General features: G+C 36.8%; 1 protein-coding gene across 3 annotated transcripts in view; it reads left to right on the plus strand.

The window, feature by feature from the left end:
* The window catches only part of ADAM23 (ADAM metallopeptidase domain 23), a 159,433-nt gene that overhangs the window by 105,983 nt on the left and 33,945 nt on the right, over positions 1-19,505 (plus strand). For all 3 annotated transcript variants that reach the window (XM_037523920.2, XM_037523919.2, XM_054700020.1), the window contains exons 10-18: positions 1,312-1,383; positions 3,477-3,640; positions 4,264-4,348; positions 5,279-5,369; positions 7,972-8,020; positions 9,963-10,062; positions 13,283-13,354; positions 13,956-14,045; positions 15,348-15,428. In XM_037523920.2, coding sequence (XP_037379817.1) covers positions 1,312-1,383; positions 3,477-3,640; positions 4,264-4,348; positions 5,279-5,369; positions 7,972-8,020; positions 9,963-10,062; positions 13,283-13,354; positions 13,956-14,045; positions 15,348-15,428 — 804 coding nt within the window. The remainder of the gene's footprint in view (positions 1-1,311; positions 1,384-3,476; positions 3,641-4,263; positions 4,349-5,278; positions 5,370-7,971; positions 8,021-9,962; positions 10,063-13,282; positions 13,355-13,955; positions 14,046-15,347; positions 15,429-19,505) is intronic.

A 19,505-nucleotide genomic window follows, 5' to 3' on the forward strand; every position in this document is an offset into this window, starting at 1 on the left:
GCACTTTTCCTAGTTCATAATACTTCCTTCATTCTCTGTACTCACATGACATTAAGGGACCCAGGATTCTACTTCATGACGAAAACACTTCCCAAAGGCCACACATCCTAATACCATCATTATTAGGGTTAGGATTTCAATATATAATTATTGAAGGGACATAAACATCTAGGCTATAGCAGATAATATACCAATAGTTGTGAATTCATGCTGCCATTAACACAATACTAATTTGCTGCACATTTTTCATGGGTTGTCATTGCCCTTAATATTATAAAAATAAACAGGTATGTGAACATGAAGGCATCTATTTGTTAAATAAAAAACAGTAGCAGGTAGATTGAATGAAATGAAAGGGGTCTACCAATTCATAGTGGGAAAGTAGGTAAAGGAGAAAAAGCAGTTATCATGGATTGCCAATGTAAAAATACTTTTAATATTTATGAAAGATGCACTATTTTCATAATTACAATTGGAGTCAAATTTTGGACTTGTGCTGCAAATCTGAACAGACTGAAATCTATTTCAATAGCACTGGGTATGTTTTTCTCTATATTCAGTTGTAAAAACAGTGATAGCATATGGATGTATGAGGGCATGATCCACCCATGGTAGACTTTCATTTTCAGATTCTCTCAAGAGCATAATGAGCAATGTATTCCTTAACTAAAATTAGCCCTCCAGATGTTGTTATCAAATTATTCTTTTAATTTACTTTTCTTAATAAGTAGTCATAATAACCACAAACAATCATAAGCTATTGGCCCAATTCATTTTTACTTTTGGTCTATATTCTGACTTTGAACAGTTGAAAGCCAAAGTCTTTGTTTGGAGATACACTGGAGAATATGCCAAATGATATGCCAAATGTATCCCATGCTTGAACAGTACTGAGACTTCAATCTAAGAAATTTCTTTGATCTGTGCATGGCCTAGAGTGAGGATGGTATCTAGTTAGGACAGAATTTCTTGGTCTAAGCCTTTTATTATCTGGGATAGGTCATTTCAGTGAAAACAAAAGGATTGCATTTGTAGCTATTAAGACTGAATTAAAAACTTATGTATAAAGCTAGGTTCTCCCTGTTACCTGGAATATTGTGGGTACTTTAGATAGAATTTTATTGCTTAAGAGAGAAATAAAATAAGAATATCATATCCAACATGGACATTCTCTCAGCAACTATTTAATCACTATTTCAACTGTTGCTGTGTGATTTCTGCTTTTACAGAATTTTGAAATTTACCATTAAGTTACGATTTGGCATTGACTGGTCTGTCTCTCCTCCTGCCCTCCACTCCCCTCCCCTCCAGTATAAGAAATATCGCTCCTCTCATGCGCACACCAACAACTTTGCAAAGTCTGTGGTCAACCTTGTGGATTCCGTAAGTGTCTTGGTTTTCTTGAACCCATTTTTCAAGATGGAATGGTCTAGATCTCTATTTGCTTACTTGTCATTTTAGTTCTTTCTTGGGAAGAAGCAAAAATGTCATCCTTAAGCCCATCTGGCGAAGAAATTGTGGAGTAGTCTGTTTCACAGGGTAGTGGTATCAGAACTTCAAAGGACTATTAACTTATTCTTAGAATCCCAAAGAAGCATGAGTGCTTCTAAGTGATGTATACACCTCATGGTCACCAGAGCCTAGGGAGACAAAATCCCTGGAGAAAGTTTGCTACCAAAAAGAGCAAATATTACACTTTGCAAATAAGGCTCTATTAATAATAATTTATTGAGCTTATTTTCTTAAATATATAACAGAAGAATTAATATGTCTCAAGTATATGAACTAATATTGTTGTAAATATGTGGCAGAAGAATTAATAGATTAGGTGGAGTGTGTTTGGAGAATATAGGAAATAAAAAAAATTTTTAATAGAACCCAAATGTATATTCATGTATTCCTATTAGTGTAAAGCTTCAGGTATTATTTCTAGATGACAGAATGAGGTTCAGCTCCCAAATAAAACTCATTTAATACAATAAAATATATATCTTCTCACAAAGGCTTCTACAAATCTTTCATGTCAACATTTTTCTCATTTTGTAAGTTACCGAAAATGATTTGAGACTTTCTTCTTTTTTCCTGCTTTAGGTCAGAATTCCATAAAAATGAATATTATTTGTTATATTCCAGTAAATCTATTTGACTAGTCATAAACTAAATATAGCAAATTACTTTGTATCCTAATACAAAGGACACTTTTGTTTGGCTAAATGTATTTTTTTGTCTGATACTTACTGTGTGTTCCCTCTTAATGGAAAAAAACTGTATAAATTGCTAAATATCTAAATACTTATTTTCTGCAAGGAACTACTTTCTCTTTTGCCTTTTAAGCAGTCCAAAAACACTAATCATGTCAATACTCATAAAATGCTTGGTAGGTATAGTGAATGAATATAGTGTGGGTAGATGGGTATAAAGAGTAGACAGAGCTAGGAAGGAAATTCTAAAAGACACCTTACAACAGGTGCATTCATTTCCTTTAATTTAGCACTTGTCAGTCTTCTCAGAGGACAACTATTAAGCAAACATAGATATGAGAATATTAAACACATCTTCCACCCTTGCAAAATCCATTTACTTGGTAGCATTTCTGTTTTAGTCATTTCGCCACAGTTGAATCACATTTTGCAAAGTGTCATTTTTATTTTGGGTTATCATACAAGGTTTGACACTGACCCACTAATTTTTAAAAGACTGCATTTAACTCACTCCTTGTAAATCATTATAACTTCAGGTTGACTTAGGTGTAATGATATTCCCTCTTTTTAGTGTGTTGAAAATCATTCATTACTTAATTAGCTTGAAAATAGGACAGAATGGCAACATTCATTGAAGTTGTTTAACTGTGTGAATTATTTAGTGAGGAAACTAAAAGGAGAGAAAAGGAGAATTGATGCTTTAATATTGTGGGTGCTGCCACCTTGTGGTGAGGTGAGAGTTTTGCTATAAATCCTCACTGTAATTTCCTGCTGTTGTTATTTTACATTACCTGTAGCAAGACCTCCAAGAGCAAGCCAACCATGTTGATGCCTTTTTAAGGATTTAGTGATTTATTCCAATCCTGAAGGAGTAACTGATCGAGTTATATACTTACTCAAATAGTCCAACCGACTACCTCCTGTGAGGTTTGGAAGGGTGATTTTTGCTGAACCCTCTTTTGCATTTATGTCCAGACTTCAGAATCTTGGCACTCCTGCTCTCTGTTCCAGAGTGAGATGCCAAGCCACTAAATATGCTGGCCTGGAATTGAAATAAACTTGTAGAGGAGTAGGTGACATAAGGCTGAATTTTGCATGTGTTCTTTATTCATTTTTGCTCTTAGAAAGGAAAAGAAGATTCTGTATGTTGAGCTAATTATTACCTCGTGTTCTCCTGTCACCTCCCCTCTCATCCTCCTGCTGACTCTGAATCACTGACTGTACATGTTTGACCCAGTGTTTTCCTCCTGCGCCTGTCCTGTTGTATACCCTCAGATTTACAAGGAGCAGCTCAATACCAGGGTTGTCCTGGTAGCTGTAGAGACCTGGACTGAGAAGGATCATATTGACATCACCACCAACCCTGTGCAGATGCTCCATGATTTCTCCAAATACCGGCAGCGTATCAAACAGCACGCGGACGCTGTGCACCTCATCACGTATGTGCTCATAGGCTTCGGCTGGACCCCCCCTTTTAAAATTTTATATATATTTTACGTCATAGGGCCACAGCTGCAAGAGAGGATAGGAGTTAAAGTCTTTTTAAAATGAAACATTAAATAAAAGGAAGATTTTACCATGAAGGAAAGGATGCTTTCATCTGATGGAAGTTTTTCCTTTCCCCACTGCTTTTAGAGAGTTCTGTGCTCAAATCAACAAGTATCCCTCTTACTTTTCCTTTAATTGTCCTTTTTTTCTTGTCAGTTTTTAATTGGCAGTTTATAATAACAATATTTTGTATAACTACTTGATATTCTCTACTAGGAAAAAAAAGTTAAGGACTGTGATTTGTTTATCCTTGTGTTCTCAATTATGGCCAGTACGGGATGCTTAATAGATGCTACGTTTGCTCAACTGAGATAATTTAACATAATGTAAATGCATGGATATTTGTGATAAATTTAATAACATAAATTTACAGGTCTTTAAAATACATACAGTGTTTTATTTTGGGAAGGGGAATGGACTTGAGGTATTCAGTGTAGGGGAAGAGACATATTTGGGGAGAGTTTATGTGATGGCCAGTACATTGATTTCCAAATAGCATTTTTTTTTCCTCAAGGCGTATGACATTCCACTATAAAAGAAGCAGCCTGAGCTACTTTGGAGGTGTCTGTTCTCGCACAAGGGGAGTTGGTGTGAATGAGGTAAATTTTATCAATTTTCTTAAAGTAGAGCTTTGTCTTCGCATCTGATCTTTCTTTCCTATGGCTCAGTTTAAATCCCTTTTCAGGCTGGTTAGAATGATAATGCCACCAAGGAGATAGCGTGAGGGGCATATATATATTGGTAAATAGAACCCAAAGTGGCCTTTGTTGTTAGAAAAGAATTATTGTTTCATTTCATAATGATAATTTTTCAATTTATCAGGCAAATGCAAACCGAAGATTAGCCCAGAGATTTTTTTAGCCTCTGTAGATTTCTGTAAACTTATGAATCCTTCCCATAGAACATTTTTTAAAGTTATGTAACTTCTGCCTATATTTAAATTCATGTTTATGATTCTATCTAATTAGTGTCTTTATTTCACCACATGTAAGTTTTTCATCTTTATGCCTCCTACCACCTCTCTGTCGAACTGATTGAAATGAATAGTTCCTTAATCTCATGGTTTTAATTTTGATAACTTCATTTTTATAAAGGGAATTCTTATAACAGTTGGCAGGAGTGCCCAAACACCTAAAACAACTATATCTAGACCCTAGTGAGTACCAGAATATGTGCTACCAGGTTATTCTACTAAAGTCATCATTCAATGGTTACCTCTCATGACATCTTTGTAGTAATTTGTACCTATTCTTGGTTGACTGTGAGTTGAATTGGAGCGCCACCCTTAGGACATGTACTTTATGTTTCCATGTGAGTTCATCAAGTTCTGAGAGGTGCCACAGAGTAAGAGAGGCTTTCTGCTTCTTGGGCCCAATTGCCAGGGAGAAGTGGTAAGGAGCAAATGTCATCTTTAGATGCTGGGAGGCTCTTAGGGAGCTGAGATGATATGTGGTAATGATTAAGAAATAATAACTAGCTTTGTGCACTCTCTCAAATGTCTCCCACACACTTTCAACTCTGAAAAACAGTATGGTCTTCCAATGGCAGTGGCACAAGTATTATCGCAGAGCCTGGCTCAAAACCTTGGAATCCAATGGGAACCTTCTAGCAGAAAACCAAGTATGTACATTGACCTTCTTGCTCACTTTCCTGTGCCATTCTGTCTGTATGATGCATGTCCGGTCGATAAGTGAATATTTTTTATTCCTACAATGTCATGATGGTTTCATTGTTCCTTTTTCTAATTATTAACTTAAAGTAACTCCTGATCTATTTGAGTTGTAGAGATGTTCCTTTTAAAATCCATAAAAGTCATACTCCTTTTCTCAGATTGTGATTAGTTTTTCCTCACACTGCAGAATGGTGTGGTTTTGGGTGGTGAAATCTTTGCCACCCAAGTTCTAACCAGTGGCGTATAGACATAAGATGCCAGGTAAGATGCCATCGCAAGTTTACTAATAGTGCAGCTGGATGGGGAAATAGCTTCAATCTGCAGCCAAGGGAGCTTATACTCTAAACTTACCTCCCTCCTTCTAAACTTACCGCTAGCCCCATCACAAGAGTCAGAGTGGTCTCCCCTAAGGCAGGCTTGCCCAGGACCTTTTAAGCAGGGGGCAGGTGATAGAAGGTTGCGCTTGCCTCTAGAGGGCAAGCCGGTACAGGCGGGATACAGCCAGAGCAATAGATCCCGTGCAGCTGGAAGGTGAAGCCACTAGCTGCTGTGCACTGAGCCTAGTCAGTCAGATGAGAGCAGACAGAAAGGGGGCTGATTTTCAGTGGCCCACACTAGTTTTGGGGGGAGGGAGGTCCATGAACATTTTAAATTTCTTTTAAAATGAGAATAAAACCCAACCTGAATTATATTCTCTTTATGCCAACACAATAATAAAATACAACCTCTAAAGCTTTTCGGGAGACAAAAGTACCCAGGGCCCACAAAAGCCTGAATGTGATCCCACTGAATGAAGGAGTGAGGTATTTACTATGGATAACATTCTTCTCTGAACTAGGAATTAAATGGAATTCTGCTCCTCTCTGAAACAATCAGATGCTAGGAGGAAAGGTCCTCATCCCAAAGAAGAAGAGGACATAGCTACCTACATTTTAACTGCTGTTAAATAGTTGTCATTAATGCTTCGTATTATGGACGCATGAAACAGAATACAGATCCAGAGGCTTCTCAGTTCTCTTTTTGGGCATATTAAGTTATCATTTTAAGGGTATATTAAGTCCTGTGACATATAACAAATCCCCATAGACTTTCATTTCTTAATATCATAATATAATATAATATAATATAATATAATATAATATAATATAATATAATATAATATAATATAATATAATATAATATATAATATAATATAATATAAATGCTCAGAGCATGGCTTTCCCAAGGAAACACACATCATACATTGAAGGAGATGTTTTGGGTGTTTGGGGCTCATCAGCTGGTGTAGATGCCTTCAGCATCAGAAGGGAGTAGGACCAGATTGGTGACTTTGAAAATCTTGGAGCTGGGAAGAGGTCATGCTGGGGTCAGCTGACAGAGGCTACTGAGCTGACGATGGACTAGGGTGAGAAGCAGGCTGTAGTTCCTACTTTCCTGAAACTCTCTATTCTCTTATGTTTGTTTAGCTAAATAGTATCTTCTGAACTTTTGAGTTTTTAAAAAGTTCAATTGGAAGACTGGTTTTTTTTTTAAAGATTTATTTTTATGCAAGAATTGGGGTACAGGCCAGATATGCGGGGGGGTGAGAGGATTCACCAGAGACAGAGTGGGGAACAAAACAGGCAGATGGACCGAAGTGCATTGCTGAGGGGAGCAGCGGGTGAGACAGAAGAGGTCTGTCCCGCCATGTGAGTTTCTCCCTGGCTGGCTGGGAATCGAACTCGTGCTGCAGTGGCTGTGGATTGCTTCATAGGTTGCGTCTTAACCCCTGCACCACCAGGGAGGCCCTGGAAGACTGTTTTTAAAAATACTTATTATATCAATGGCAGAAAAGAGAATAAGAAAAAATAAATGAAAAGAACAGCCCGTGGCGATTCCAGTATGTCAGTCTCCGGTATCTGTGTTAACTTTGTGATTGTTATTTAATTTCAGCTGGCATGTACACTTCTGACTGACTGCTCTCCTCCATCCAGTGTTCCTTTAGCACAGCTCTCTTCAAGTCTTTGGTCGATCCTATTCTGACTAGCAAATCGAATCCTCTCCTCTAACCTAAGTGTGTTGTGTGAGCAGGACTTCAGCGAGGACCATGGCATTTGTGCAGTACAAGTTTATATTCCTAGAAAGCACAGACCATACCATCTTGTGTGAACCCAGCAGCCCAGCTGGGAGATAGGCAGAGACCTGAATTCCCCCTTTTAGAAGTGGAATCACCAAGACACCCAATGCTAAGTCTCTCGCCTGTAGGACTCTCTTGTTAGGTAGAACTCGGGCCTTCTGATTCTGGATCAGGGTACTTTTCATGAAACAATGGAACTGGGATCTTAACTGAGTTCTCTCAGTTTCAAAAATGAAGGGAGTCACAATTTTATTTCTTGCCGTTGCCTTCGGAAAGGATATAGAAATATTGATGTCAAAGAAATAGATGTTCAGTGAGATTTCATATTCTGTATCTGCTTGACTTGAAATTGGTAATAAGGAATCATTTCAAAAGCTGTAATGTGACCTTTTTTCTTTTCCTTTTCTTTTTTTTTTTTTTTAAATTGTTTTTAGAATGTGACTGCACAGAATCCTGGGGTGGCTGCATCATGGAGGAAACAGGGTAAATTTTCATTATACATGTATTTGATGTGCACCTTTTTGCTGGAATTGCTTCTATTGTAGTAGATGTGCAGTTTCGCAAGTATTGACTGATCTTTCAGGTTAAGCACTTAATATAAATTCAATAATTGATTAGCTGATATTTTTAAAATGAAAGGACTAATTCACTGTATATGTTAATTTTTTATTTAAAGTTATTGATAAGACTAAAATATAGTAACACTTCTATTTCTATTAACCCTAAGGGAAGCACATTATTAAGTGCTTCTAAGTTTAGTAGCGGCATTAATTTTTTAGTACACTTAGAATAAAAGCTGGTTGTCTACCTGAAGCAGTCAGCAAAAATCAATTTAGTGCACAATTTATATTTTAAGGTAATCGTAAATAGACATGTTTACTGTAATAAAATCATACTGTACTGCTTAACCCATCAATAAAGCTTTTTTTATTAAGGCAGATTTATTGTATCTAAATTAGGTAGCCTCTTGCTGGTAGACTTTGAATATCTATCTTCTCATCTGCCTCTTCTCTTCTTTTTGGATACTTTGGGAGCCAAAGCAGCTGCCCCTGAGCTTCGTTGCTTCTGTCACCCAAGACCTAGAAATGTCGCCATGACCCTTGCTCCATGTGAGCCCCTTCCCCAACACCAGTACATGGGAGAGGTCTACCCATGCTTCCTTCATCCACGCCAGACATCTTATCAGTCCCCTCTATTCCTATGAGCTCCACTTGCCAAAAACTGTGATCTGCTTGCACAGAGTCCTTTCTTATTCTGCTACCAAGAGTCTAGCTCATGGAGAAAAAAGTAGGACGAGTCAGCCATTATGCATGCTACTTTAGAACACGAGCTTCTAAAAAATGTAGGTTCAACTTGAAATTGGTAACTTTCAGGTCTCCTTACTATTGTACCATAGTTTAGTGACATTATGACTTTTTTGAGGAATCTTCTAGGCAGGCGACACCTTTTGTAATATAGATTTGATAAGGAAATGTCTTCTAAATGTCTTCTAAACTGATTTCTAAATGAAGTTTTTGACTGATTACCCACTAAAGTTAATATGTGTTTTCTCAAGGACATATTTCTACACAGTTCTGATAGTCAGTGCCCACGATGGCAGAGTTTACCTACTTCCATACATTACCTTATACATCAGGACACACAAAAGTATTAGATAATGTACTGGAACCAAAAGCTTGTCACTCTCAAATCAAGTACTATTACAAATATGGCCAAGCCATCAGTGTATGTACTTCAGGCCCTGACCTTGTGTATTTTGTCCCTTTATACAGATAATTTGACTAATTCAATCACAGAGACTCGTATTGTATGCCTACTAAATCATAATATCACAGGATCGTCATTGAAGTTGAGACTTCCCTAATGAGTTTGCCCTAATTCTGTTTTTGCTGGGTTTTGTTCTGCTAAAAATGTATTTATCTATATGGCCTAGCACATCTCTTTAGAGCTTCCTTGTTTACCTGGATTGCATGGCTGGAGTCCGCATTATATAATCTTTGATACACTGACCCTCACAAACTGAAATCTCATAGATTCCTGAGCTCCATTATTCAGGACAGAGGCAAAAGTGCTTGCGTTTACCGAGACACAGCAAATAAAAATGTCCACATTTTAGAAGACAACCTAGATGAAGAAATTTGTAAGGAGCTTTTCAAAACCTCTTTCAAGCTTGGGTTCAAAAGGGCTTCACTGCTAAGGAGCTTTCAACTAGCCCTCAAATCTGTGACTTTTTTTGACTTGCTATTTTTACCAAGTCTACGACACATTCTTATTTGGAAATTTGAACATAAGTGCCTTGTCAAAATTTGTGTAGAATCATCTGGATCCAGAGTGAACATTTTGTTCTGATTCAAGGGTTTTAATTTTCTTCTCTGATGACTGCTTTTGGTAAATTACTTACATAATTGATTTTTTATTTCCTCAGGGTATCCCATTCCCGAAAGTTCTCAAAGTGCAGCATTTTGGAATACAGAGATTTTTTACAGAGAGGGGGTGGAGCCTGTCTTTTCAACAGGCCAACAAAGGTTAGTAACTCAGAAAGTATAATTATCCTCCCCCTCCCTTTTTTTTTTTGAACACTGGAATGGTGCCAGATAGTTTTGGAACAGGTTTATTGTCAAAATATTAATATTTAGTTTCAAAAGCCTTATCATGTGAAAACTGAGTCTTGTTTAAGTGAATGAAAAAACCATAGTTTCTCTGTTCTGAATTTCTGGTTTTTCAGTAGTAGTTGTACATATTCCCAGAAACCCTCGCCAGAAAAACAACTTTTCAGTTAAAATGTCTTTGAAATTTTCATGTTAGTGTTCCCCTGCTGCTAAGAGATAGTGGGTTATTAAAATATATTACTTTAACCATTTCTTAGACAAACATTTCATTTCCCTTGATGTCCTTTCTAGAGGTACAACTATTTTCTTGGCTTTTGTATGTTTTATTTTTGTGTCTATTTTCCCAAAAAAGAAGCCTTACTAATGTCACCTAACCAAAATATGGCCCAAGGTACTTATGAATCCCATAAAAACATGCATGCATTTATAGTCTATAGTGTCTTTATCCGTAAGATCCATATTGTCTATTGACATTATATCAAAATTCATGTATACAGTGTCACACTCCCTTGTTCCTTCATTCAGAAAACTGTGAAAATGGGAAGTGTTTTTATGAGTTTGCAGAAGACATATTGTATAGTAAAACTTGTCCTAAATTGAAAACCAGTATTTATCCTTCTCAGTGTAAATATTTCTCTTACTGCAGAGACATTAATGTGTTTGATTATAGAATATATACCAGGCCCCTCAGGGCTATTATAGAATGTAGTAAATGCATCATTTATTTTTAGAAACCATAATCCTCAAACTCACTTTGGGATAAGGCCCTGTGAACCTACATAGCATGTTTGGAAATGAAGTTGCTTAGCAGACAAAAAAACAAGATGAGGGCTAATTAGCAAGTGGCATAGAAATTCTAACATTGCACATTTCATGTTTCCTTTTAAAATGCTACTTTATAAATGAAATGTAGTCCATTGCTCTACAAGATGTTTAATGCTCTGCAAATTAACAAACTGTGAATAAAACATTAGCTTTTTAAAAACAAAAATTGACTAATGTAGATAACTGACAGCAGCATTTATTCCTATCCCCATAATTCAGTGATAACTGCTGTGGTCAGAGAGTGGTAGTTTAATGCTTGACATCTGTGTAACATCTCAGTAAGGCGGCAGAAAAAGAAACAGTATTTTAAAGTGACCTTGCATCATTAAACTTGGCTGGCTGGCTGCTTTTGGTGGAGTTGATCTCAATGCAATAAAAATCTAAAAGCTTCAGAGTGTTTAAAATGGGTGAAATGAGTAATAATGAAGTCATGTGAGCCGCTAGCATTTTTGAGTTATAATGTACGTGGCTAATTTTACCTGCCTTCCAGCTCACTGGCTAATTATAAGCATTACGCCTGAGGGAACAGCACCAAGCTGTTTGGAAAGGTTAAGGTTTCTAGTGTGTGTGTGTAAGGATCCATCCCTAGATTTCTAAAATTGCCTGTGAGTAGAAATAAAATTATTCTAATATCTTGGGAGCTAAATAAAAATAACTATACATTCATTTTAAAAATTGGTAAATATGAAATTATTTCTCTTTAACCTGCATCTTAGAATGATTTTTTAAAAAGCCCCTGTCGATTCCAGTGAAATAGTGTATATATTTCAATGAACTTTTATTTCAAATATTTTTGGTCAATGAATGAATGTGTCTTGTGTGTGTCTCTCTTTTCCATGTACATCTTTTCTCTGCTGTGGGAACCATCTGCCCTGTTTTCCATCTGGTTTGTGAGAGTGACCTTTCTCAGGTGGGAAGAGTCCAAAATATGGAGATAGTTCCATGGGGGGCCTGAGATAAAGCACTGGTCTGGCTCCAGTCTGCTCTTCCCCCTTTCATTTCAACAGACATTAGGACTGTTGATGTCACTCATTGATCTTTTTCCATGGGGTAATCCCACCCTCTATTTGGAAACCTTCCTTTCTTCTTATAACAGTTTCCCCCTCCTGAGAGGGGGGGAGAGGACTAGGTCTTTCTGACGTGGGTTCAGGGGAGGACCCCCTTCCTTAGGTATGTGCTGCTGCTGGGGAAGGCATCTCCTCCCTCTCTGAACCCACGTGGGGTAGGTTGTGCTCGTCCATCCTTCCCCCAGTTGTGGTGGACAAAGAAATCTCACCCTAAGTGATGGGATGTAGAAATGTTTCTTATAAGTAATTATGAGCATAATTAATATGATTATTCTGCTATGTAGTTTATCTGATAGGCAAGTTCAAAGCACCAGTAGGGTGGGTTATTCTAGAAATCTGACTCTTCCATTGCTCCAGGTATGATTGAACAATTTTTCTACATCTGTGTATGTGTCTGCACATTTGCTTAACGGCAAGTGTGAAGTGTGAGAAGTGTGGACAGTGTGGATTTCTTTCAGTGAGAATTATGGGCATGAATTCCCAGCAATTTTTTTTATGTGTACTACTAGCATTTGCTTGATTGTATGTATCTCATTGGGTAGAAACTGAAACATTTTTATATTTTTGACAATTTTTATGTCTTCTCAGCTGCCTTGAGGGAAGTCAGCATATTAGATCTCGCTGAATGTTATTAGCAATGCATTTTAGCTCCATTAGCAAATATGAAAAGTGATCTATTCCTCTTGACAACTTATCTCCATAAAAAGTAACTCAGAGTAGAAGTCATCTCTGGAGCACACCACCCACGATCCTCCAAGGGATATTGCCACTTTCAAAGTTGCTTTTTAGAAGTGTTATAAATAACTGACACATGTTGCCAACACTGACATCATTTATAAGATAACAACAAAGCACAGAAGAGTATCACAGAGTAGCTGATCACAGGGCCATGTATGTAGCCTAATTGCTGCATGGCTTTTTTTGCTATTAAAACATTTTCCCAGGGCCTCCCTGGTGGTTCAGGGGATTAAGTTTCAACACTATGAAGCTATCAGCAGCCACTGCAGCAAGAGTTCAATCCCCAGCCAGGGAAGTGACCCACATGGTGCAGCAGACCTCTCTTGACTTGCCTGCTGCTCTCCTCAGCAGTGTATTTCAGTCAAAATGCCTGTTCTGTTCCCCACTCTGTGGTGCATCCTTTTACCCTCAACACTTTTGACCTGTACCCCAGTTCTTGTATGCATAAATAAAAAAAATTTAAAATAAATAAAACATTTTTCTTTTCCCACCCACATTTCTTTCAGCTATTTGAGCCTACGGAATGTGGAAATGGATATGTAGAAGCTGGGGAGGAATGTGATTGTGGTTTCCATGTGGTAGGTATAAGCTCTTTTCTACCTTCAGCACAGCTCCTGCCTAAAGCAAACCAGAATGGCTTTAGGTGAGAAGCCTGCATGACCATTCACTATAGTCTTACTGCCTTTCTTTCTGATTGCTTTCGTTAATGCTTAATCCCAATTTAGACATGTGAGAATAAATCATGTCCTTATAGCCTTATTTGAAAAAAACCTAATGAATTCCTCTAATTAAATTCCCTACTTCTTAACAATTCATAGCTCATATTCCTCTCAGACAAGTTTTACCAAATCATGAAATGTACTTTCTCCATTGTATATTACTTTTATCGCATAAAACGAGATTGAATATTAAGAATATAATAGAGCTGCCCAGAGGTGGGGTGTCTGCTAAGAAATAAACTTTCTTTCTTGTTAGAGAAGCCTTTTCATAGAAAATTATAGTTTCCTGCAAATATGCAGGAAGGGATCTATCATTGTTTAAAGTGATGCATTTGCTCCTAAAGTATTTGCTTACTGTTGTGTAAATCTCAACTGGGTTCTGCATAATCATATGTGGAGACAGTGTTGAATGACTGGTGGATGATCGTCTGCATTGACTCACAGGAAGTGTTTTCTCTAGGAGTGCTATGGCTTGTGCTGTAAGAAGTGTTCTCTCTCCAATGGAGCCCACTGCAGCGATGGGCCTTGCTGTAACAATACCTCATGTCTCGTGAGTTTCCTGACAGTTTCATCTTTCTCTTCATTTACATATCAGCCAAATATCTCAAAACATGCATTGGTCATTGGTGTAGATTGTCACAAATTTGTTGGCTGATAGTATACATAATAAATCCACCCAAATCCTGTGGGTCACATCATTTACCTTCACTCTCATTCATTATCAACTACTCTATCCTCCAATGCCCCCTTGAGAAAATGTATCTGAACTCCTTCCAAAGTAAATATTGAGACTTGCCCTATTCACATGGATGGATGAAAGACAGATTAAATGATTGACTAGAAGATGGGCAATTTATGTGGTCTTTTAAATAATATGACCTAATTCTAACACTTCTTATTTAAAATGTACCCTAGTTTGTTTTAGAGTTGGAGCATAAAAGCTAGTTCTCATATTTTCACATTTGGCTTTTAAAATTCCTTAAAAGGGTAGAAAACTAGATAAAGAAGTAATATATGTATATATGTTTACATACACAGCTTGTATGTATATGAGCAGAGAGTTAATTCCATCTATAGAGACTTCAGCTAATTTCTAAAAAGTCATTTTTTAATCATATTTTTACTTACCAATAAAACCTTTAATTTCCCTATGGCTCAAGCTTACATGATTTTATTATTTTCTTCAATATCAAGGGGTATTACCTATTATGTTATTCTAGAAGATTCTAGCTTGGTTTATACTTGCCTTATACCCTCCATCAGATTACAGATTGCTCAAAGGTAATGGGTTCTTTCTTTCAATTTTCATCCCCCACCTTCCAGATAAGACAAAATGCCAAGTATACAGTAAGCATCATTGGTGTTACTGAAGAGAATTCACATAAATTCATTAAATTTGATCATGTATTCTTTACTAAAGCAAGATTAATGTCCAAACTGATAGTAAATTAGTGGAAGTTGGGTGTGTGCCACATCAATCTTAAGAGAGATCTCTATATATGACATACAACTCTCTGTATTTATATTTATATGTAAACATATATAATGTTTTGCTCTTTTGTTTTTAAGTGACACCAGTGTTTATTCTTTAGATAATTTCCATCATGTTGTTTTTCAAAAATAAAACTTGGAGACATGGATTTTGAAATCTGAATATTTGATACAATGGATGATGATTCATTATATTACAGGGAGTGGTAGCTGGACCTTGTCTCTACTTTGCAACTATCTTGCTAAATAATGAGTTTGGTGATCATTATAAGAGATTGTAAGGATTGTTGGTGAATTTAAGAATGCTAATTCTTTGAAATATTAATACTAGCTCGTAACTCACGTGAATTTTGATTTTCAGTTTCAGCCACGAGGGTATGAATGTCGGGATGCTGTGAATGGGTGTGATATTACTGAATATTGTACTGGAGACTCTGGCCAGGTAAAAAAACTTGAGTTTTTAGGTAATACATTTTACTTGTAACTACATATTTTAAATCTTTTAATTTGGACTACATCCAAATGTAGATATGTACATATCTACTTATCTCCCATATGTAGATATGTTTTGGTTCCTTTTTTTGTTGTTTTTATTTTACTTTGTTTTCTAGTAATTTCTAGTTCTTCATCGTCCCTTTATTTTAGGAATATATGTTGTATTTTTCAGACATTAATGTCTTTTTCTTCCAATTTTCCCTTCACAGTTAATTCCCTTTAAGTGGTTTATACAGAATGAATTGATTTTCCCCCTTCCCCCACATCTAAAATAGTACATTCACACTGATGAAGTACTGCTTACTGTTTCCAAACATTTTAAGCCACAAAACCCTTTCTTTTGAGAAAAATGTGGATGGTTGCCCAATGTAGAAAGCAGGGAACCAGTAGCACTGCTCTGGTGAAAGTGGCACTGGGAACAGAAGTCCAGCTGTCTCAGCTGTCACCAGCTCCCCCCCCCCATTCACATAGCCCTGTCATCATGGCTTATACTCCTTGGCATTGTCCTCTTCATATTAAAATTTTATACCACCATGATTAATGTAGGCATACATTAATATTAGATATTATGTATAAAACTCCTTATATAATTTTTATTTTTTAAAACAAGTCATATTATTTCATATCTTTGTCATTCAAGTGAACACTTTGTCATGTACTACCGTAAATGTTGACGTATGGGTGGGAACCAGATAGGCAAGCCGTTGCTCTTAGGGAACATATATTCTCCTGGGTGGAGAAAGGTAAATCAATGAACACAAATATCAGATCACGCAAAGTGCTAAGCACAAAATAGTTGATTTGAAAAGAGTGATGGTTTGGGAAGGTTTGGGGGAGCAATCAGGTATATCATCCTGGAGGAGTTTGCATTCAAGTAGAAACATAAATGAGAAGAGATAGTAAGAAAACAGTGAGTATAAAAGTTTGACCTCTTTAAAAAACGGTATGAAAACTGGGGATAGCTGGAGAATAATTGAAAAGCTTCGAAGAAGAGGTCAGTAATCAGAGCAGCTAAGGACTTGGTAAGAATTTTTTCTTTTATTCCACCATCATTTCCTTTCTGTCAGAATGCTTGAAAGCATTTTCCCATAAGATTACACCGTTTTGTAAATATCCTTTTTATGATTGCATAGGCTCTGTCACATGGATTTATCTGTTGGCGTCTATCTGGTGGTAGATATTTAGATAGTTGGAATTTTTTATTATTATAATGAATATGACATGCAACATGTGCATGCATTTTAAGTATGTTTCTTGTGCACCAGTAGTTCCTTAGGATAAGTTTCCAGAGGTGGCCTTCCCTACTGCTAGGTATTGTAGTTTCCAGGGGACTCCTAATAGGGTACAGTTGGAGACTAAAATATAATTTTTATTATTTTATTTATTATTGAAAATGGGACAAGTTGAAAGCTATAGCTTAGTGTCATCAATGGGTTTTTATATAGATTGTGAGATTCTGGCTGTAGCAACAACTTATTGACAAAATTGTCTGTGGAATGAACTCTCCCTGCAAATGATCTACAGGAGCAGTGGGTATGATCAATACAAGTAGATAATAGTAGAATGCAAAGTCTATAGTGGTGGACCGTGGGTTGTTTGTTGGTGAGTGCACCCTAGCAACAACACCTGGTGGGTGGATCCTACACTCCTAATGCAATCAATGATGCAGACCAATATTAACTCAATAAAAAAGTATTGAAAGAAAATAAATAAGTAAAAGTAGAATGGCAGAACTGAGCCAAAGTGACCGGTTGTTCTTCCCAAGTTTATCAATCAATCAAATCAACCAACCAGTCACTCCAGCTGCCTGAAGAGGAAGTGAGTAAAGAAGCAGAGAGTACCTGAATACTATTTCCTTACCCACAATGTATGGTTTTTGGTTCTGTACATTCAACTCTTTTAGAAGTATTGTTTTTCCATCTCAGCCTACAACTCTGGAATTGTCATAGAATTTATTGGAAATAAGGCTTTTATAATGAGGGTTCTATGTTCAACCTAATAGTCTATTGTCTAAATTTAAAAAACGTTATTATCTCATATGTCCAAGGTGAGAATTATACTATTAAATTAATTTCTCATTGGCATATTAGAATAGCATGTTCTTTTACTGATGATTTCCTCATATGGCTGGAATGAAACTGAAATATATAATTGGAATAGAGAGAATTAAACTCCCTTTAAATTCTTCTGCTTTGTAAAAAGCAGGGAAATTTGAAAATAATTGATACTAATAAGATCAAGGAAATGGTATGTCTGAAAAGCAGTACCTACAACCAGTATTATGACTTCATCTCTTTTATTCTGTAGTACATTTTTGCTAAAGTTTGATCTTAGCATTTACTGATACCTCTTGAGCTACTTTTAAAATTCACAATTTATAACAAAATAAATAATACTTAAGCAACTGAGAAAAATCTTTGGCAACAATACTGGATGGTATGATAAAGATATTTTTGAAAGATGTGGGAATGCTTTGTGTTAGCACTATGAAATATGTCATCTAAATGGGTGGTATAACACAACTTAAAATAAACACATTTATATGCTACTGCACTTAGAAGGCTGCCTCAAGTGAACCTTTCTGTAGGGCATAAAACTGAGGTCTGGAATGATATTTAGAAACTAAACCCAGAGCCTTACCCACAGGCAAAATAAAGTACACAGATTTATAAATGTCTCCAGAGAATGTAAGACATTCCATAATTTCCCTTGTTTAACTTTTCAGTGATAAGCAACTGGCTTTTATTAGCCTAAACTAACAATACACTGATTAGAAATCTTGCGTGTGGCTTTGACAGTTTATAATAACTGCGTTTTTTTTTTCATTAGTGAAGAATTCTCTAAGTTTTTTTCCTATTGAAACACACAAAAGTTAATTTTAGACCCTGATTTGCCTTTTCTAATAGAAACATTTCTTCTGCATTATTTTTTTAATGTGGCTGTGTTTGGGGATAAGTGAATAATTATTGTGAGTTGATTAATAAGATAACGATTATATTTTGAGTGCATTCCAATGGATGAAAGAGGCCACAGGGTTCTTAAGTTTTTGTACAGCTGGCTTAGTGTGCCAGGTTTAGTGTTGATAATTACAATCATTTGAACAGTCTCTCTCAGGTTGAATGAAAAGTTCTGGCAATTGAAAGCTTATATGAGAGTTATTATTTAGAAAGAGGTAGAACGCTATCTCAAAGTGCTCCTTTGTAAGTTACTGTTTCTTAGCAATTCCAAATTAGTTCTATTATTATTTTTCTGTAGTGAGCTTGGTTAACAGCTTGATATGTATAGAATAGAATAACTGAATTGTATCTGTGTGGGTCATTCATTTATTTTCTAAGTCAGTCAAAAGTAATTGAGTACCTACTCAGTAATAAGGGAGCCTAGGTGGCAGGAAGGCAGCGGGGGACAAAACATAAATTCTCTGCCTACATCACATTATGATGGGGACGCCAAACAAACAAGTAAAATACATGACCCATCAGTTGGTGGTCAGTTGGGCAGCAGAGGATGCCAGCATGGGAGGGGTTCCTGGTGTTGGACATGGTTGGAGAAGGTCTCTCTGAGATGCTGCTATTTGAACAATATCCAAAAGACAGTGAGAGAGCAAGTGACATAGAAAATCTGGGGGAAATTGAAGGAAGAGCTGGGCCAAAGGTCATGAGATGCCAGCCTGCCTGGCACCTTCACTAGGGTCCGATCAGTTGTGGCTGGAAGCAGGAGTGAGGTCCAAGAGGGGAAGAGGGCAGCACAGGAGCTGTCATGTTGAACTTGGACATCAGGGAGCAAATTGGGGACCACTGAACTAGGAGTGACATGATCTGGTTTACATGTTTGAGGGGACACTCTGGTAGCTCTCGATTATAAGGGGACTAGGTTGGAGGCTGGCGGACTGTTGGAAACTGTCGTGTATTCCAGGCGAGAGAGAGTGGTGGATGGGACTGGGCATTAGTAGTGGAGATGGAGAAACGTGGTCTGATCAGATTTTGATTGTATTTTGAAGACAGACCTAATGGTGTTTGTTGACAGA

Source organism: Talpa occidentalis, unplaced genomic scaffold (assembly GCF_014898055.3).
Source record: "Talpa occidentalis isolate TD23 unplaced genomic scaffold, MPIMG_talOcc4v2.1 talOcc4.3, whole genome shotgun sequence".
NCBI classification, from domain to species: domain Eukaryota; kingdom Metazoa; phylum Chordata; class Mammalia; order Eulipotyphla; family Talpidae; genus Talpa; species Talpa occidentalis.